The sequence below is a fragment of the Lonchura striata genome, chromosome 2 (assembly GCF_050655825.1).
Source record: "Lonchura striata isolate lonStrDom1 chromosome 2, ASM5065582v1, whole genome shotgun sequence".
NCBI lineage: Eukaryota > Metazoa > Chordata > Aves > Passeriformes > Estrildidae > Lonchura > Lonchura striata.
In genome coordinates, this window is record NC_140704.1 from 157,254,818 (window position 1) to 157,271,982 (window position 17,165).

Sequence of the window (17,165 nt, forward strand, 5' to 3'; positions counted from 1 at the left end):
AGCTCAGCAGTGACTCTGGGAGCAGGATCAGCTCCGGAGCTCAGCAGTGACTGTGGGAGCTCTGGAGCTCAGCGGTGACTCTGGGAGCTCTGGAGCTTAGCAGTGACCCTGGAGCTGGACCAGCCGCAGAGCTCCAGAGCTCAGCAGTGACTTGGGAGCCGGACCAGCTCCGGCGTGCCGTGCGTGTGTTGGGTGGTGGTGGTGGTCGTGGTGGCGGGTTTGGTTGATGCTCCACTAATCCGCATGCCTCTTTGCTGGTTCCTGTCCTAACAGGGGGTGTCGTTTGATCAAGCCAATAATCTGCTGATTGAACCTGCTCGCATTGAGGAGGAAGAGGTCTGTACCACTCCTACTGTTCTCTCTCTGCCAAAAATCATCCAGCCTGCTTGATTTGCTTCCCAGCCTCACCCGTTGTTGTAGGGGGAACTCTTGATCTCTCTGGGTCAAGTGGCTTCTGGACCTGGCTGATCACAAACACGATGATTGTTTCCTCCATGCTTTTCCCTTTTCCTCCTTTCCCGTCCTTGAGGTGAGAGTGGCTGCTGCAGAGTAGGAGTGAGATGGAAATGATGTAAAAACCAAAGGGGCTGAGGTGGGAAGTTCAGTTCCTATTTGCTGTGTGTTGATGGAGAAGTGGAATTAAACAAATGGGTATTTCTGGATGTGTGGGTAACTCTGGAGGAGCAGAGACCTCAAGAATCAGCCGAGTGCTGTGTACTGACCCTTTGATAAAGAAGGAGGATCTCAAGGCACTGTGCCACTGCCTGGGGAAAGTGGACTGGAGCCAGTGATTTGTGCATCTCCTGAAGCCTTCCCCAAACCCCTTCAAGGCTTAACATGCAGCAACTTGAGGTGTCAGGAAAGGGCAGATGGTGTCTGAGGGAACACAAAGCCCCTGGCATGGGGATGGTGAGTGTGCTAAGGGTTAAAATCTTGTGTCTGCCTGCCTGGCTCATCCTCTGAGTGTGACCAGCTTCCTGCATTTGTCTCCAGGTTTTCAGTGCCTGGCCTGTGGGGTCAGTACCTTTCTGCAGGCAGGTTTCCCAGGAGGTGCTGGAAGCAGAGTGCTCCTGGCACTGACAAGAGGCAGGAACAGCATCCCTGCTGACAGCTTGCACAGAGATGTCTCCCCTAGGACAGGCACTGCAGGGCCACCAGAGCCATGTGTTACCTGGAAGTGCTGGCTGGGGTGTCTCTGAGAACTCAGCTCTGCTGTTCCCTCAGGTGTGAAACAGAAATTTTTCTTGGTTTTGGAGTAAGGCTTTCCAGGAGGGAGGTGATGAATCCTTTCCACCTAGGCAGAGCATGAGTTGGCTCAGGTGTGGTCCCCTGTTAATGTATCCTGAAGATTTCTCCATCTTTCTCCATCTCTAGGTCTCTGAAAACCACATCAGTATTTCTTGCGTTGCTCTTCTGCATAATCTTCTCATCCTGGAGGTCTTTTCCAGCCTCAGTGATTCTGTGATTCCTGGGTGTGGCTGGTGTGAGGCTCCAGGCTGGCTCTGGTGTCCCCTCAGCACAGCTCTGTTCCTGCACTGAGGAAAATGTGGCTGTGCAGCTCACGAGGAGCAGCATGCTAGAGAGCTCCCAGATTGGTGGTGGTAGCTGGAGTCACCCAAAAGCAGACCAGCTTTGGGAAGTTGATTTGGAATGCTTGATTGTCCTACAGCTCTGGGGAGTGCTCAGCAAGGGAGCTTGCACGAGACCAGATTTGCTCCAAGCCCTGCCCAGCCTGTCCTTGAACACTTCCAAATGGCATTTGCCTGCTGCTTCAGGGATGATTCCTTGAGAATAGTCATGGGATGATGGAGCTGGGCAGAGCAGAGAGCCTGGTGCCCTTGAGAAGCACAGTTTGAAGTTCATTAAACTGCTGCCACAGGAAGGATATATATTATCCTTATATAATTTAGTACATCCCTGGGAGAAAAAGACTGCTGATTCCTGACTGGGTGTTCCTTATCCCTAAACCATAGCTACGAGCTGGAGACTGAGCTTGTTGGAGCAGAACTGGAGAGGTAGGCCCAGCTTGTGCCAGCCCCAGTGTGGGGCACACCCAGAGCTGCTCTTGGTGCCAAGGGGGCTCTGCTGCAGTGAAGAATAGCTTTGTTAAAGTCTGGGATGCCCTCTGCTGCAGCAGCAGAAAAACAGCTTTGTTAAAGTCCGGGATACCCAGTGGTGGGTATCTGGCTCTAGCCTGGCTCTGTCCCAGTGATTGGTCTCCCTCCCCATCTGCCTTGCAGAGTGGATGCGCTGGGGTTTAGAGAGGCTCTGAGAGGAGCACAGCAGTGTTGAGCACCTGTGTGATGGCACGAGGTTAGACCTGAGCTCTGCTTTCAGGAGTTCCAATGGAGTAGCCTGGAAAGCTGCTGGGCAGATTGCAGGACGGTGGAAGGAGGGTTCCAAGGTTGCAGGACGGTGGAAGGAGGGTCCCAAATTGTGTTTCAGTGCCCAGGCTGCTCTGCTGTAGCAGACTGGTGCCACCCATATCTTTGGGTATGCCCAGCCTTAACCTGTGTCCTGCAGAGCCCCTGCAGATCCAGGAGCTGCAGAGGGCTCTGTGCTGCCAAAGCTTCTGCTGCTGGGGCACATGAACAGGATTTTGTCTCTCACTCTGCCCAGGGACAGAAGGAGCTGCTATTCCACTCCCTGGGAGAAAGTTTCCAGACATGCTGGGTGTCATCTTTGCTGCTGCTCAGGTGTCACATCCTGTTACTCTGCAGTCAGGAGTGAGTCTTGAAGGGGCCTCAGCCTGTGAAAGCTGCTTGGGAATGTCACCGTTTGTGTTGGAATGCCTCAAGCCTGGCACCCGTTAGTATTTGCCAGCAGCAGATGTGGCAGCACAGCCTGGTCCTGGAGCATCCCCTGCTTGAAGGGTTCAGTTTTGGAAAGGCTCCACAGGTACTGGGGAGCACTGGGATGTGCTGGGGGCCATCCTGAGCTCAGGGACTCAGCTGTGGAAAGGCCAGCACAGGGACTGGGAAGCACTGGGATGTGCTGGGAACCATCCTGAGCTCAGGGACTCAGCTGTGGAAAGGCCAGCACAGGGACTGGGAAGCACTGGGATGTGCTGGGGGCCATCCTGAGCTCAGGGACTCAGCTGTGGAAAGGCCAGCACAGGGACTGGGAAGCACTGGGATGTGCTGGGAACCATCCTGAGCTCAGGGACTCAGCTGTGGAAAGGCCAGCACAGGGACTGGGAAGCACTGGGATGTGCTGGGGGCCATCCTGAGCTCAGGGACTCAGCTGTGGAAAGGCCAGCACAGGGACTGGGAAGCACTGGGATGTGCTGGGAACCATCCTGAGCTCAGGGACTCAGCTGTGGAAAGGCCAGCACAGGGACTGGGGAGCACTGGGATGTGCTGGGAGCCATCCTGCCTCTCTGCCTGGGGCTGCTCCTCGCTGCTGCACACGTGGAGCTCTTCCCCTTGCTCTGGTTTTGCATTTCTGGGGTGAGTGTGTGCTTCATCAGGGCATTGTCAGAATTAGAATTCTTATGTAGCAAATTTGATTTTCTCACAATGTGATCCATAAATTTTAAACCCGAAAAAGTTTAATAAACCTCTTGTGTAGTGCAGGAGAGATGATGTCACCTGTGTTTGCTCACCTGGCTTGACTGGAATATGACAGAGTGGAGTCTTTTTTATGTTAAAAAAAAGATAAACACTCCCATTTCTCTTGTTTAGTTTTTAAGATGATCCAAGTTCCTGTTGAGCAAAGAAAAAATGTGCTATATTTTCTCCTTTAATTTGTCTGGCTTTTCATTTACTGCCATGACAGTGTTTTTATGACCTTTTCCTACTGGGTTGAAGGGTCCTCAGTGGTTTTTTTTATGAAATCACAGAATGGCTTGGATTAGAAGGGACCTTTTAAATGTCACCCAGTGCCACCCCCTGCCATGGGCAGGGACACCTTCATTGTCCCAGGTTGCTCTAAGCCCTGTCCAGCCTGGCTTTAAACACTTTCAGCGATGGGGCAGCCACAGCTTCTCTGGGCAACTGGGGCCAGTATTCTGCCACCTTTCCAAGCCATGACCCTCTGGTTTGGAGGTGGGTTTGTGACCTCGAGGTGGGTTTGTGACCTCGAGGTGGGTTTGTGACCTTGAGGTGGGTTTGTGATCTCTTCCTGTGAATGTACACCTGCGGCGAGAGGAGCGCGTACCGCGCCACAACATACACCTTCATCCATGGACCTGTGTCAAGGCAGGACTGGGACACAAGTCACCCACCATGTGTCAGAGATGGAGGATTGATTTATGTGACTCCTGCTTGTTCCTCATCGCTGATCCCTGTCTCAGCTGCAAGTTTTGTCTGACCCAGAGTTCTCTGGGACCAAGGAGCAAAGTGTGGAATGGTTCTCACACCAATGTAGTCCTACCCATGGTTCCCTTTGCCTGCTCCAAGAGTGGAGCAGGATCATTCTGGTTCTGTTCTGCCACACAATCATCTTGTTGGCCTTTACAGGGAGAGTAGAAAGCAGAAGGAAAGCGAGTGGTGGAGTGAAAATTGCGTGTTTAAACCCAGTGCTACAGCAAATCCAGCTCTCCCTCCTGCTCTAGGCAGGTGCCCTGTGTGTAACAGATGTGAGGCTTTGCTGCTTGGGACCACAGTCATGTACAAGAGTCAGGCATTACCATAACCCCCATAGAAATTATGGGGGCTGAGGCAATTACTTGCCTTAAAACTGGTGCCTGTTTGCTGCAGTGTGTTCTGTCACTGGAGGAGTGCAGGATCTCCCAGCCAGTTCCAAGACACTGCAGTGGGAAACAGTCCCCAACCTGGGCACTGGAATAAGGCCAGACTGGGACAGGTTGGCATTTCTGGAAGTGTACTGAAAAAGGGCTGTGCTCAACTCAGGAGCAGCAAAGCTGAGTTTGCAAGGAAGATAACAGATGATTTGGAGGAAGTGCTGAAGTCAAGTCTCCTACCATGACTGGGAACTCAGGTCTATGCTCTGCTTAGTAAGTTGGTCAAACTTTTCATTAAATACAGCTAGTTTCATCCTGTTGTGCAGTGTGTAACACACACAGATTCCTCCTTCAGGGAGAACCCCAAAACTTTTCCATATTTCTGCTTGTGGATTAGAAAACTTACTTTTAATCTGTCATTCGTTAGATCATTGTTTTCATTCTATTTTGTACAATGTTTTCCCTGCTGGCTGACCCATTGCCTGCTTGTCTTTGGTGTAATTCTATGGAGACCAGTCCTGATTTCTTCCAGCCTTCCTTTTCCTGGATGAGAGAAATCAAATATTTCTGGTGTTCTCTGGTAAGAGGGATTTCCAATTATTCCCTGCCTTTTCTTTCAGCTGATCTACCTGAGCTCAGGTTTGGTGACTACAGGCAACATGAGTGAGTGTATCAGACCTTAGTCCACTAAATCCCATGCTTCTTTTTCCATTTCAGATATGGCAGTTCCTGTTCCTGGATGGGAATTTCTCTTTGTTCATACCTTTATTATACCTTTAGCTTTTCTTCCTGTATCCTTCAGGACTTAGGGAGGTTTGGCCTCCAAACAAGGTACACTTAGAGATGTCTCTGCCTGTTTGTTCTGAGGCAGGTGATGCCAGGTTTAACAAAAGTTTTCCACGTATTCCACTGTTCAGTGGATAAATGCTCTCCTCCTCGAGGCCTGCCCTTAGTAGCACAGCACTGGAGTGGGTTTTAAGAGAGTTGTAAACTCCCCAGTCTTTATAGTCTTACAATTGTGTGTTAAATGATGGGTAAAAGGACCTTTAGAACAGTCTGAAATTGCTGGGCTAAGAAGATTCTCCAGTGGAATTTTATAGTGGAAAATATAGTGAAGAAAAATGGCTGCTCCAAGGGTTTCACCACACAAGAAGGATCAGTAAGAACAGGAATAAAAATGCTGTGCTGCTGAAGAGATTAAATGCAATGTGCTCTAGTGTTACCTGTTCCAGCTGAACTTGGGTGTAGGTTTTCATCCTGTTTCTGGTTCTATAATGGTTTGAGGACTGGTAGCTTTGGACAATGTTTTTTGCTTCTCTTTAAGCATTTGAGTGTTTTCATTTCCAGAGAGACCCTGTCCTGCTGCATTCCATAGTTTGGCCAGGCCTTGCAGGATTCCCTTTTTTTTCTATCCCTGTGCCCCTGACAAAGTTGGCTTCCAACTGTGATGAGAGGGAAGTGCCAGCTTCCTAAGTCCCACTTTGTGTGGTTCATTAATGAGGTAACTAATCCTGGAACCCCATTTTGTGTAGTTCATTAATGAAATAACTAATCCTGGAATCATAAAGCAGCCCAGGCTGAAGGGGCTTTGAAAGGCCCAAGGTTTTGAGGGGAAGGAGCCTTGGTGAAACTCTTCACACCCAGCCTGTCACATCCAGGGATGTGACTCATCACCTCCCTGTGGAGTTTGTCCCAATGAAGGATTGTTGTCACTGCAAACATCTCTTCCATGCACCAGGATGAAATCAGAGCTTTATATAGACACACAGCAGCGCTGTAATCTGGATCTGTATCTATAGCCCTGGCACACAGCTGTCAGATAGGGGTCTCATGTGATTGTGAATATTCACGTAGCTGGAGGAACCTTGGGTTTATTGATGCTTCAAGTGTGACCATATTCCATGTTTTAAAAAGGCATCCTTGCTTCCTTCTCCCTTTGGGAAATGTGGTCAATGTCCTCAAGTCTCCTGGGGAAGGGATGTGCAGGAGCAGAGCAGCACCCTGAGCATGGCAGATCCCTGTCCCATTTGCTCCCAGTGGGGCTGTGGCAGGTCCCTGTCCCTGTTCCCAGTGCTGCTGTCCCCAGTGGGGCTGTGGCAGGTCCCCGTCTCTGTTCCCAGTGGGGCTGTGGCAGGTCCCTGTGCCTGTTCCCAGTAGGGCTGTGGTAGGTCCCTGTTCCCATTGCTGCTGTCCCCAGTGGGGCTGTGGCAGGTCCCTGTGCCTGTTCTCAGTAGGGCTGTGGCAGGTCCCTGTTCTCAGTGCTGCTGTCCCCAGTGGGGCTGTGGCAGGTCCCTGTGCCTGTTCTCAGTAGGGCTGTGGCAGGTCCCTGTGCCTATTCTCAGTGCTGCTGTCCCCAGTGGGGCTGTGGCAGGTCCCTGTGCCTGTTCTCAGTGCTGCTGTCCCCAGTGGGGCTGTGGCAGGTCCCTGTGCCTGTTCTCAGTGGGGCTGTGGCAGGTCCCTGTCCCTGTTCTCAGTGCTGCTGTCCCCAGTGGGGCTGTGGCAGGTCCCTGTGCCTGTTCTCAGTAGGGCTGTGGCAGGTCCCTGTGCCTGTTCTCAGTAGGGCTGTGGCAGGTCCCTGTCCCTGTTCCCAGTAGGGCTGTGGCAGGTCCCTGTGCCTGTTCCCAGTACTGCTGTCCCCAGTGGGGCTGTGGCAGGTCCCTGTGCCTGTCCCCAGTGGGGCTGTGGCAGGTCCCTGTCTCTGTTCGCAGTGCTTCTGTCAAAGGTCCTGTTTAGGGTTCTGTGCTTTGTACTGGTTTTGTGGAGGTGTTCAGTGAGAAGTCAGTGAAGTGCTTAAACTCGTCTGCTCTTTGCCCACCATCTCTGCCCTCCTGATACCTTTTCCTTTGAGAACTAAACCCATTGGAACAGAGGAAGGAATAATACCAGAGCCAGGAAACCTCCAGCCCGTGCCTAGGGGCTGCTCTCCTGCCACAGGGCTGCTTTTCCCTTGTGTTCCTTTCCCACTGTCTGGGGTTAATTTAGCTCTCAGCAGTCACACAGCAATCTCCCATCTCCCTTTTGCTCACTGTTATTTTCAGCCTGTCTCCTTGTCCCCATGAGCTGTCACTGACCAAAGCCAGACAGATTTAGCTCTTCTCATCTTTCCTGGTGAATCAGTGCCTCCAGCTCCTGCTCTTCCCTGTCCCAGCTGTGTGCACCCAAGGTGACCAAAATCCCAAAGTCATTTAGGTTAGAAAAGACCTCCAAGACCACCAAGTTGAGCCTCTGACTGATCCACACCTCGTTACCAGCCCAGAGCACTGAGTGTCACATCCAGTCATTCCTTGAACACCTCCAGGGATGGTGACTCTGCCACCTCCCTGAGCAGCCCCTGCCACTGCCTGGTGACCCTTTCTGGGAGGAAATTCTTCCTGATGTCCAACCTAAACCTTGATGCTCTAGTGTGATAGTTACAAACTGATGTGTTGTGTTGTATTACACTGACTGAACGTGTGGCAGAGGCAAGTGACAGCAGCTGAGGGCTGTTCATGCCCATGTATAAGGCACTGTGGAGATGCTATCCTTGGTTTTGTCTGATCCTCTCCCATTCCTTTTATACATTTCCCACAGAATCTAGTGGCAATCAATTATTAATTTACTTGAGCTTTATATCAAAAAGTATTTTTTAAGCCTGCCACTGATATTTCATTTGGTATCTTACTGAGTTCCATTGAATATCCCTAATTCTTTTGTGATTACAAACAGGGAATTATCATCTTCTATAAAGTTATTAATGGCATGAAAAGATAAAAAGGGTCTGTCTCCCCCTCCTGAATTGGAAGGCTCCCAGCCTCCCCTCATATAGAATTATTTCAGTTCCGTCTGCTTTAGAGTAAAACCCTGCCTGACAGATCTTGAGGGAACCCAAATTCTGGTTTCTCTCCCGATGGCTCATACCTGGTTCTTGGCTTGTACACCACACACCTGTACTAGCCTTGACTGTGGCCACTGCCAGGTCTTGGAGCACAGGTTCTGTGTTTTGCACAAGTTTGCTTAGTTGAACCTTCATCAGCCAAGTCTGGAGTCTTCTCAGAATGAAACAGTTTGGGTTTTGAGAGACCTGGTTTTCACAGAATTCAGCTGTTTCTCATGAGAGCCATTTGTGTGCCTGCTAAGAGCCACATGTGTTCCTCAGTTACTCCTGAGATGGTGTCTGGGTGAGGAGCTGATAGTCACAGGCATCCTTCTGCATAATCTCCCAGTCCATCAACACAAGGTAAGGGGTCTCGGGCTACAAAAAGCCCAGAATTTTGGAAATGCTCTATAAGCACCTCAGAGATCTCAGTCAAATGTTGGGACTCTTGAACACAAGTTGTCTAGCCCTTTTGATTTTTGAAAAGGCTGTTGATGACATTTAATGGATTCTTCAGCTGCTCTTAAAGTGGGATCCCTCACCTTCACGTGGCACCTGTCCCTCATCACATGTGTGTCCCAACATAAGTCTAAATTATTTGTTGCAGTGTGCATTTCCTGTATCAGTATGACAGTCTCAAATCTTTTGGGACATGTAAATGCCAGGATTGGATACTGAGGGAATCAGTAAGGTTGGAAAAGATCTTGAAGATTAGTAAGTTTAGCCATCAACCCAGCACCACCACTGTGTTCATCACTAAACCATGTCTTCAGGTGCCATATCCACAGGTGTTTTGAACACTTTCAGATATGAGGACTCCACCCCTGTCCTTGGCAATCCATGTCAGGGCTGGACAGCCATTTACAGGAAGGAATTTTCCCAGTATCCCATGTAAACCACTCCTGCACAACTTGAGACTGTTTGCCCTTGTCCTGTCCCTTGTTCCCTGGGAGCAAAGCCTGACCCCCACCTTGTTCCCCCTTCCTGTCAAGAGAAGGTCCATCCTGAGCCTCATTTTCTCCAGGCTGAGCCCCCTCAAGCTGCCTCAGCTGCTCCTGCTGCTCCAGACCTTTCCTCATCTCTGTTCCTGTGTCTGCACTTGCTGATGCTCTGGTTCTGAGAGGCCCCGAACTGACCCCAGCTGCATGCATCCACATGTACAGCCATTCATAAATTTCTGTCTTCTGGATGTGAAGCCCATGAGCCCTGCTGCTGTGGGTGTGTCTCCAGGAAGAACTTGGTCTTTCAGCAGCTCTCAAGTACAGCAGGTCTGAGCTTTGTCCCTTGAGTCCTGTGGGTACTATGGCTGCTGGCTGCCGTGCCCCTGGCAGGCTGCAGGAGTCCTCAAAGATGAGTTGCATGGCACAGCAGCAAATCTGGACTGCCCCAAATCTGTTGGGCAGAACCCACATGTCCCTGGCTGCTACCTGAAAGTGTGCCTGTCCAGGTGTGCAGTTACTTCTGAAAGCTGGGAATTTTTGGAGGAGCAGGTGAGTCTGTTAACAGAGGAGGGTGGGTGGATGAACTTTAAGGTCCCTTCCACCCAAGCCATTCCATGATTCCATGTTAAAAGACACCAAAAGCCATATGAGAACTGGGTTGGCCCCGTTCATGTTTGGTGTGTCGCCAAAGAGGCACAGGCAGGGCCACAGGCAGGACTGAGGGCACGAGGTGGAACTGCTTCCCTGGCTCTTGTTGGCTGACACTGATGGTGAGCAGGTTCCTGGTGGGAGCCAGGGCAAAGGATGGCAGCATTTTCTAATTTCCCCACTTTCTCCCTGGCACTGCAGCACTTTTCCTGCAGGGCTGGACCCCTGCTGAGGAACTGGGAGTGTGATGAGCTCTTCATGAAGGTTTGTCCTTTCTGCAGAGGGACAAGCAGTGAGTTTTGGTGAGATCAGATCGTCTGAGATTGGCTGTGGGTAGATCCCTGCCTTTGGGGGTAAAATACCCAGTGAAATCTGTGGCAGGAACAATGGCAAGGAGGGAGGTGAGCTCTCCCTGCTGAGGGCAGCTCTGTCCTGTGGTTTCAGTGCCAGTCCAGCATCGTGGCAGTCCAGGCAGCCCCAGAGCAGCCTTAGGAAAGAGGATCTTGGGGGAACAAACAGCTGAAGGGTTTAAAGCTGGAAAGAGCCAGAGCTGCAACGTGAAGGGCATTCCAGGCTGCTGGATCCAGTCCTTCTTGAGGTTCATGTTCACATCCGTTATTCTTTGCATAGACCTCAAACAAACATTTGTGGGAGAACTGATTTGCTTGGGAGTTTGAAATCTTTTCAGCCTACATATATTTATATCTAGTTCAAGCCCCTTTGCTGCAGTTGTCTCAGTATTTTTAATCTGGCTTGTTCTCTCCTTGGTGTGTTGCTTTTCAGTGTACATTGATGGATAGAAGGGTCTTCCCCCTCAGGCCAGTTGGCTTTTCTGGCAGGTTTCCCCATATTTTTAGACTGGTTTGCTGAATTTGTGAAATCCAGGGGGTTGGTGGCATATCTTTCTGTTAGTTTACAGCATCAGCTTGTCATGCAGCTGGAAGTGACTTTCTGTGACCAGTGACATCAGACAGTCCTCAGTCATTGTCCAAAATCATGATCCTGTCCAATGGATTTGGGCACTGAGCAGACGTGGGAAACTCTGGGATCCTGCTGTTAGATCAGTCTGTGATCCTTGCCTGAAGCCCTGGTTTGCTGTCATTCTTAGAAACTTTTGTGTTGAACGTAGAATTACACAATTTCCTGATCACCAGGATCATCAAGTCCAGCTTCTGGCCCTGCACAGAACAACCCCAAAAATCCTCCTGTGTGCCTGAGAGCATGGTCTGAACACTCCTTGAACAAGACAGGTATGAGTCTTCAGAGCATTTCTGGAGTGCAGTGAGTCTGGGTGGAAAAACATGGGTTTTGCAGTTAGTTCCTAATAGATGTAGTCATGTAAGAAGCATTGTCTGGTCAGGAGATTGTTTCAGTTGGGCTGTCTTGGTGCTGTCTTGTGACTACCCCACTTCTGTCTTACTTGGGTATTCCAAAACTTGGAATTTTACTCAGTTTCTGTCTGGCTCTTGCACCAGAGACAGTGAACTGATGGTAGGTCTAGAATTAGGGATTTCCCTGGGAACATCCCAGAGCATTCTGCTGTGCTGTTAGCTGGGCATCAAAGGAACTGGCAAAGCAGAGCACCTCAGCTTGTTTCACATTTCAGGGGGGGATTAGGTTTGGTTTTTGCTTTAACCTTAGCAGAATATGGAGCTCCACAAGCTGTTGGTTCTGTCATTACAGAAACGAAAGAGGGTGAAGGGAAGTGTTAAGGTGGTCTCCTGCTTCCTTTGCTGCCCATGCTGTGGCCATGTGGAGCTGACAGTGGCACTTGACATCTCTGCAGCAGCCTCTCTCCATCCTGGGCTTTGTTTCCAAAGAGGTGACATGGAGGACAGCAAGTTTAGTTCTCTAGAGGAGTCTGTGCTCATTTCTGTCACTTAGCTCACCAGCTCCTTGGTCCTTGGCCCTGAGAGAGTCCTGTCTGTCCTGTTCCTTTCCCTGTGTCCTACCACATGCTCCCTGTCTTCCTTCTCATGACTGTGGCATTGGGAATGGTTCCTGCTGGTGTCCTTAAATGAAACAGCTTCAGCTTGAGTCAGATCAGCTGTTGGCAGTGGGCATGACTGGGTATGAGGAGGTGGGAGGTAGAAGAAGACTTGTGGCTTGCTCAGCTGTGATCCTGAGCAGCTGGGGCAGAGGGAAGCAGAGCATCTGGACAGAGCAGATGGGGATTTTGGAGTTGTGTGTTGTTTTCCATCAATACAACAAAACCAAGTGTCCATCCAGAGTCTTCTGAACAAGGTGCCATCCTTGTCACTGCACACTACACTGGGGTGACCTGGGATCCTCCAGTGGTTGCTGGAATTGCACTTAAAGGGAGCCCCATGGCAGAGCCAGGCTGTGATGTGAGTGCTGTCCCTGTTCTGTGATCCAGTTCCAGTCTGCGGCTGCCCAGTTTGCCTTGTGGTGGAATCCCCTCTGCTGTGTCCACTGTGGGCAGGGTGACTGTTGGGTCAGGGCTCAGCCGTGGGAAGGGATTTGTTGTTCCATGTGTTGTGGTGATGCTGCCTCTGAGGCATGAGTGCCACGGTTCACCCACTGGTGCCATGGTTCACTCACAGGTGCCACAGCTCCCCCCCAGTGTGTCCCACGGGTGCCATGGCTCACCTACAGCTCCCCAGTGTCAGGAGATGACTGGGAGTTGCCGTTTTCCATGGAAGGAGCTGTTCCCTGCTCCCAGTGCCCTGACCGTGCCCCCTGTCCCTTCTGTTGCAGCTGACCCTGACCATTGTGCGGCAGACGGGGGGGCTGGGCATCAGCATCGCGGGGGGCAAGGGCTCCACGCCCTACAAGGGGGACGACGAGGTAAGGCCTGGGCCCTGCACTGCTGGGGCAGCTCCTCTGGGGACTGTCTCTCCCCGGCTGGAGGTGGGGTGTCCTTGCTTGGGAGCAGCCCTGAATCCCCCCGGAGGGGAGGCTGGCGGGGTGGAGCAGACTCTTGCCCTGAGCCAGGATGGGCTGACCTGGAGCAGCCATGGGAGTAGGGCTTCCTCCCCAGCTGTGGCGCACAGGGTGTGAGGTTGTTTTCCACCTGGTGGCATCAGCTACATCGTGTGATTTCAATTCCATTGGAAGAGGGTTAAGGTGTCATTCCGTGGTCCTGTCTCACCAGGGGCAGCCCTGCCGTGGGGTTTTTGTCCCCCTTGTCACCTTGGGGTACCCCTGCAATGGGGTTTCTGTTCCCTCTTCCCAGCTCCTGAGCTGCCATGTCCCCTCATTCTGGGCTCAGGACTGGCTGGAGACTAGAGCTGAGGGGCTGAGGCGGCTCTCTGCACTCCAGAGGGGTAAGGAATGGGCTCTCCATAGAACAGAGGGTTTTGTTTCCAGGGCATCTTTATTTCCCGTGTGTCTGAGGAGGGTCCTGCAGCTCGGGCAGGGGTCCGTGTTGGTGACAAGCTCCTGGAGGTAAGGATTGACTCCTGACAAAGCAAATGCTTCTGATAGCTTGGAGTGGCGGTGTGAGATGATTTGGAATAGATTTGCATCTCACATGTTTTAGACCAAATGAAGCACTGGGAGATATATAAGAGCTAAACAAAATCCCTTTGATTCAGAGATAGTTGTTTAATGTTACCGTGACTCTTTCGTTGCTTTACATGCTCTCCTGCATTTACTCTGGCCCAGCTCTGAAGTGTTGTTTGATGTAGGTGGGAAGAAATACAATACAAGAATACACACCTGGGCAGAGCAAAAGTGAACCCTGTAAAATAACTTCTTACCCAGGGAGCCAGCCATGGGAATTGTTTGGGTGGGAAGGAACCTTAACACTCATTTCATTTCACCCCCTGCCACGGGCAGGAACACCTTCTACTATCCCAGGCTGCCTGGGCCTGATCCCCTGGTTCTCCCTTATGTGCCACACTTGGGATGATCTGCTCTGGGACATTTCCACACCAAGGGACTGTCACACTGACAGCTCTGGGTGTTCCAAGGGTGTGAGCAGGTGCATGTTCCTTCTGGAAGATGAACAGGGGTCGACCTGAATTGTGTTGAATTTTGCTGAATTTTGTTGTTAGAGATGGATCTGTGGGCGGGGGGGGGGAGGGGGGGGGGTATCTGTCTGGGATGTTGCCTGTGGGGATGATAGAGGTGTAGGGAATTCAGGACTCCCTGTGGGGAAGGAATTCCTCTGAAAGGGCCTTTCCTTGGTTGCCCTGGCCTGAGACAGGTAGCAGGTGCTGAGGGAATGCAGGAAAACCTCCCAGAGGTCTGGATACACCTGTGGGAGCAGGGCCCAGGTGGGGTGTGAGGGGCTGAGCCAGTTCTCTCAGGCAGTAGTGGCTGGGCTGAGTGTGAAGGGACACTGGGTGTGAGGTTGGGCTGAGTGTGAGGGGACACTGGGTGTGAGGTTGGGCTGAGTGTGAGGGGACACTGGGTGTGAGGTTGGGCTGAGTGTGAAGGGACACTGTGTATGATGATGGGCTGGGTGTGAGGTCGGGGCTCGGTGCAGGTCGGTCTGGGTGTGGGGTCGGGGCTCGGTGCAGGTCGGTCTGGGTGTGGGGTCGGGGCTCGGTGCAGGTCGGACTGGGTTTGGGGTCGGGGCTCGGTGCAGGTCGGTCTGGGTGTGGGGTCGGGGCTCGGTGCAGGTCGGTCTGGGTGTGGGGTCGGGGCTCGGTGCAGGTCGGTCTGGGTGTGGGGTCGGGGCTCGGTGCAGGTCGGTCTGGGTGTGGGGTCGGGGCTCGGTGTTTGCTGGGCTCTGTACCAGGGCAGGCTGTCGCTCTCCGTGCCCAGGTGAACGGAGTGTCCCTGCACTGTGCCGAGCACCACGTGGCCGTGGAGGCGCTGCGGGGCTCGGGCAGCTCCGTGTCCATGACAGTGCTGCGGGAGCGGATGGTAGAGCCCGAGAACGCCATCACTGTCACCCCGCTGCGGCCCGAGGATGACTACAGTCCCCGGGAGCGGCGTGGGGGGCTGCGCTTCCCCGAGGGCCCCGAGGCAGCCCCAGCCACCGAGAGGTTCTCCACCTGCCTCATGCGCAACGAGAAGGGCCTCGGCTTCAGCATCGCTGGCGGCAAGGGCTCTACTCCCTACCGGGCTGGGGACACGGTCAGTCTGATCCCCCGGGGCCACGCATCCTCCTCATTCATCCCTGGGCATGCAGATGTGCAGCCTGGCCCTGGGCTGGTGGGCCAGGTGGTCTCTGAGAGCCAGGTGCTCTTAAGTCAGGGAATCATGGAGTTCTAGCATGGAGGGACCTTGAACCTCACCTTGTTGTAGCCAGGTTCCACTGTACCGAGTTGCTCCAAGCCCTGTCCACCATGGCCTTCAACACTTGCAGGGATGGGGCAGCCACAGCTCCTCTGGACACCCTGTGCCAGGGCCAAACCACCCCCAGAGGGAACAATTCCTTCCCAAGATCCCATCCATCCCTGCCCTCTGGCAGTGGGAAGCCATTCCCCCTTATGCTGTTACTGCAGGCCCTTGTCCAAAGTCCCTCTCCCTCTTTTTTATAGGAGGAGGGTGGCTGGGGCTGCCAATCCCCGACAGTGACATCTAATCCTACTGCTGCCCTCTTGTCACAGATTCCAGGCTCTGGGCCATGGGAGGACTTTGCTGCCAGGGGCTCTGTGAACAGAGGGTTTGTGTGGAGTTGGGGAACGAACGGGAAGCGTCAGGGCAGGGGAAAGGTCTGTGGAGGGGAGAGGACTGAGACCTGCCTGGTGTCTGGGAAAGGGTTTGGAGAGCCAGGCTCAGGTGGGGGACAGCCCAGGCTGCTCTGACCTTCCTGACTGTGCTACAGGGGATCTTCATCTCCCGGATCGCAGAGGGCGGAGCAGCCCACCGGGATGGGATCCTGCGCGTCGGAGACCGAGTCATCTCGGTGAGTGTGGGTACAAGGAAGGGGCTGGCTCGGCTCCATGCCCTTCCTCATGCAGGGGCTGCTTCTCTGTTACTGGAGCTGCATTTTGGGAGTCCTTTTTTCAGTGCCTGAGCCTTCTGGGAGAGCATTTAATTTGGGTGGTTCTCCCCTGTCCGGTGGTGGGTGCAGTTACACCTCCCCTTTCCCCAAATGCTTTATCCAAGTGTTTTCCCCAGGCATGGCATTGAGGGAGGTGACACGGCAGCACTGCCCAGCCTGGTGTCCCTCTGGAGCCTGGGGGGCTCAGCCAGGGGGAAGAGGAAGCCCTTGGGGCACAGTGGGGTGGGCTGCAGCAGAAGGAGCTGCCCAGGAGTGCTGTGGAGCAGGGCAGGGGTACCTCAGTGCTTCCCTGCTTCACATGGAGCTCTGGCCTCAGCCTCCCGTCCTGTCCCCACGGATCTCACTGCTCTCACACTTTGTGTCTCTGTCTCCCGGTCCTCGCTCCCCTCCTGCGGGAGCCTCTCTGAGCCTCTCCCCGCATGCTGCCTCTGGGAAAGCTGCAGGTCCTGGTGCTGGTGGTGGCTTTCTGGCCCAGCTGCTGTGGTAAGAGCACGCGTAACCACAGCGCTGGCGTGAGTAAACACTGATACAGCCTTGTCAGTGCTGGCTTCTGTCTGCTCTATCCCTGTGCTGGGGCTGTGTTGTATTTGCTCAGGCACAACATTTTAGTGGAGCTTGGGCCCAGGTCTGACACTGATGTCTTGGCAGGAAGCTGGAACTGGTATGGCATTACTCACTCTCTTCTAGTGCTCCCCACTGCCCAAAATCAAGCCCTGAGCCTGATTAATGCCAGATAGACTGGATTATTTTGGATTTGCTCATGTTTTGATGCTTCATGGTACAGAGGTAGTACTGAGGCCCATCATTTGGGGTTGGTTTGCTCAACCTGTGGAAAAAGGAGACACAAAATCTTAGAACAGATTCAAAAGTCAAGCCTGCTTTCACCCTGCTTCAGCAGCTCTATTTATATCCATGGGCAGCTTCATAGGAAAAGCAGATCTAATTCCCTAGTAATAGCTTGCAGTGAATTCCTTATGGGATGTGTGAGTTCAGGGCTTACAGAGTTGGGGCCTCTGCTGGATTTTGATGTGGCTGAGGCGTTGCTGTCATTATTCCTGAAACAGCAGGGTTCCCTGTGCTGAGGTGTGTGTGACCATAAAGGTTTGGTCAATATTC

General features: G+C 52.6%; 1 protein-coding gene across 41 annotated transcripts in view; it reads left to right on the forward strand.

Moving 5' to 3' along the window:
* SCRIB (scribble planar cell polarity protein) overlaps positions 1 to 17,165 on the forward strand; it is a 101,686-nt gene that overhangs the window by 36,332 nt on the left and 48,189 nt on the right. For 38 of the 41 annotated variants that reach the window (XM_085574045.1, XM_031504127.3, XM_085574044.1 and 35 more), the window contains exons 16-20: positions 274 to 336; positions 12,845 to 12,934; positions 13,457 to 13,534; positions 14,861 to 15,175; positions 15,870 to 15,950. In XM_085574045.1, the coding sequence (XP_085430171.1) occupies positions 274 to 336; positions 12,845 to 12,934; positions 13,457 to 13,534; positions 14,861 to 15,175; positions 15,870 to 15,950 (627 nt within the window). The remainder of the gene's footprint in view (positions 1 to 273; positions 337 to 12,844; positions 12,935 to 13,456; positions 13,535 to 14,860; positions 15,176 to 15,869; positions 15,951 to 17,165) is intronic. The other 3 variants (XM_085574041.1, XM_085574046.1, XM_085574051.1) reach the window with 3 other exon arrangements.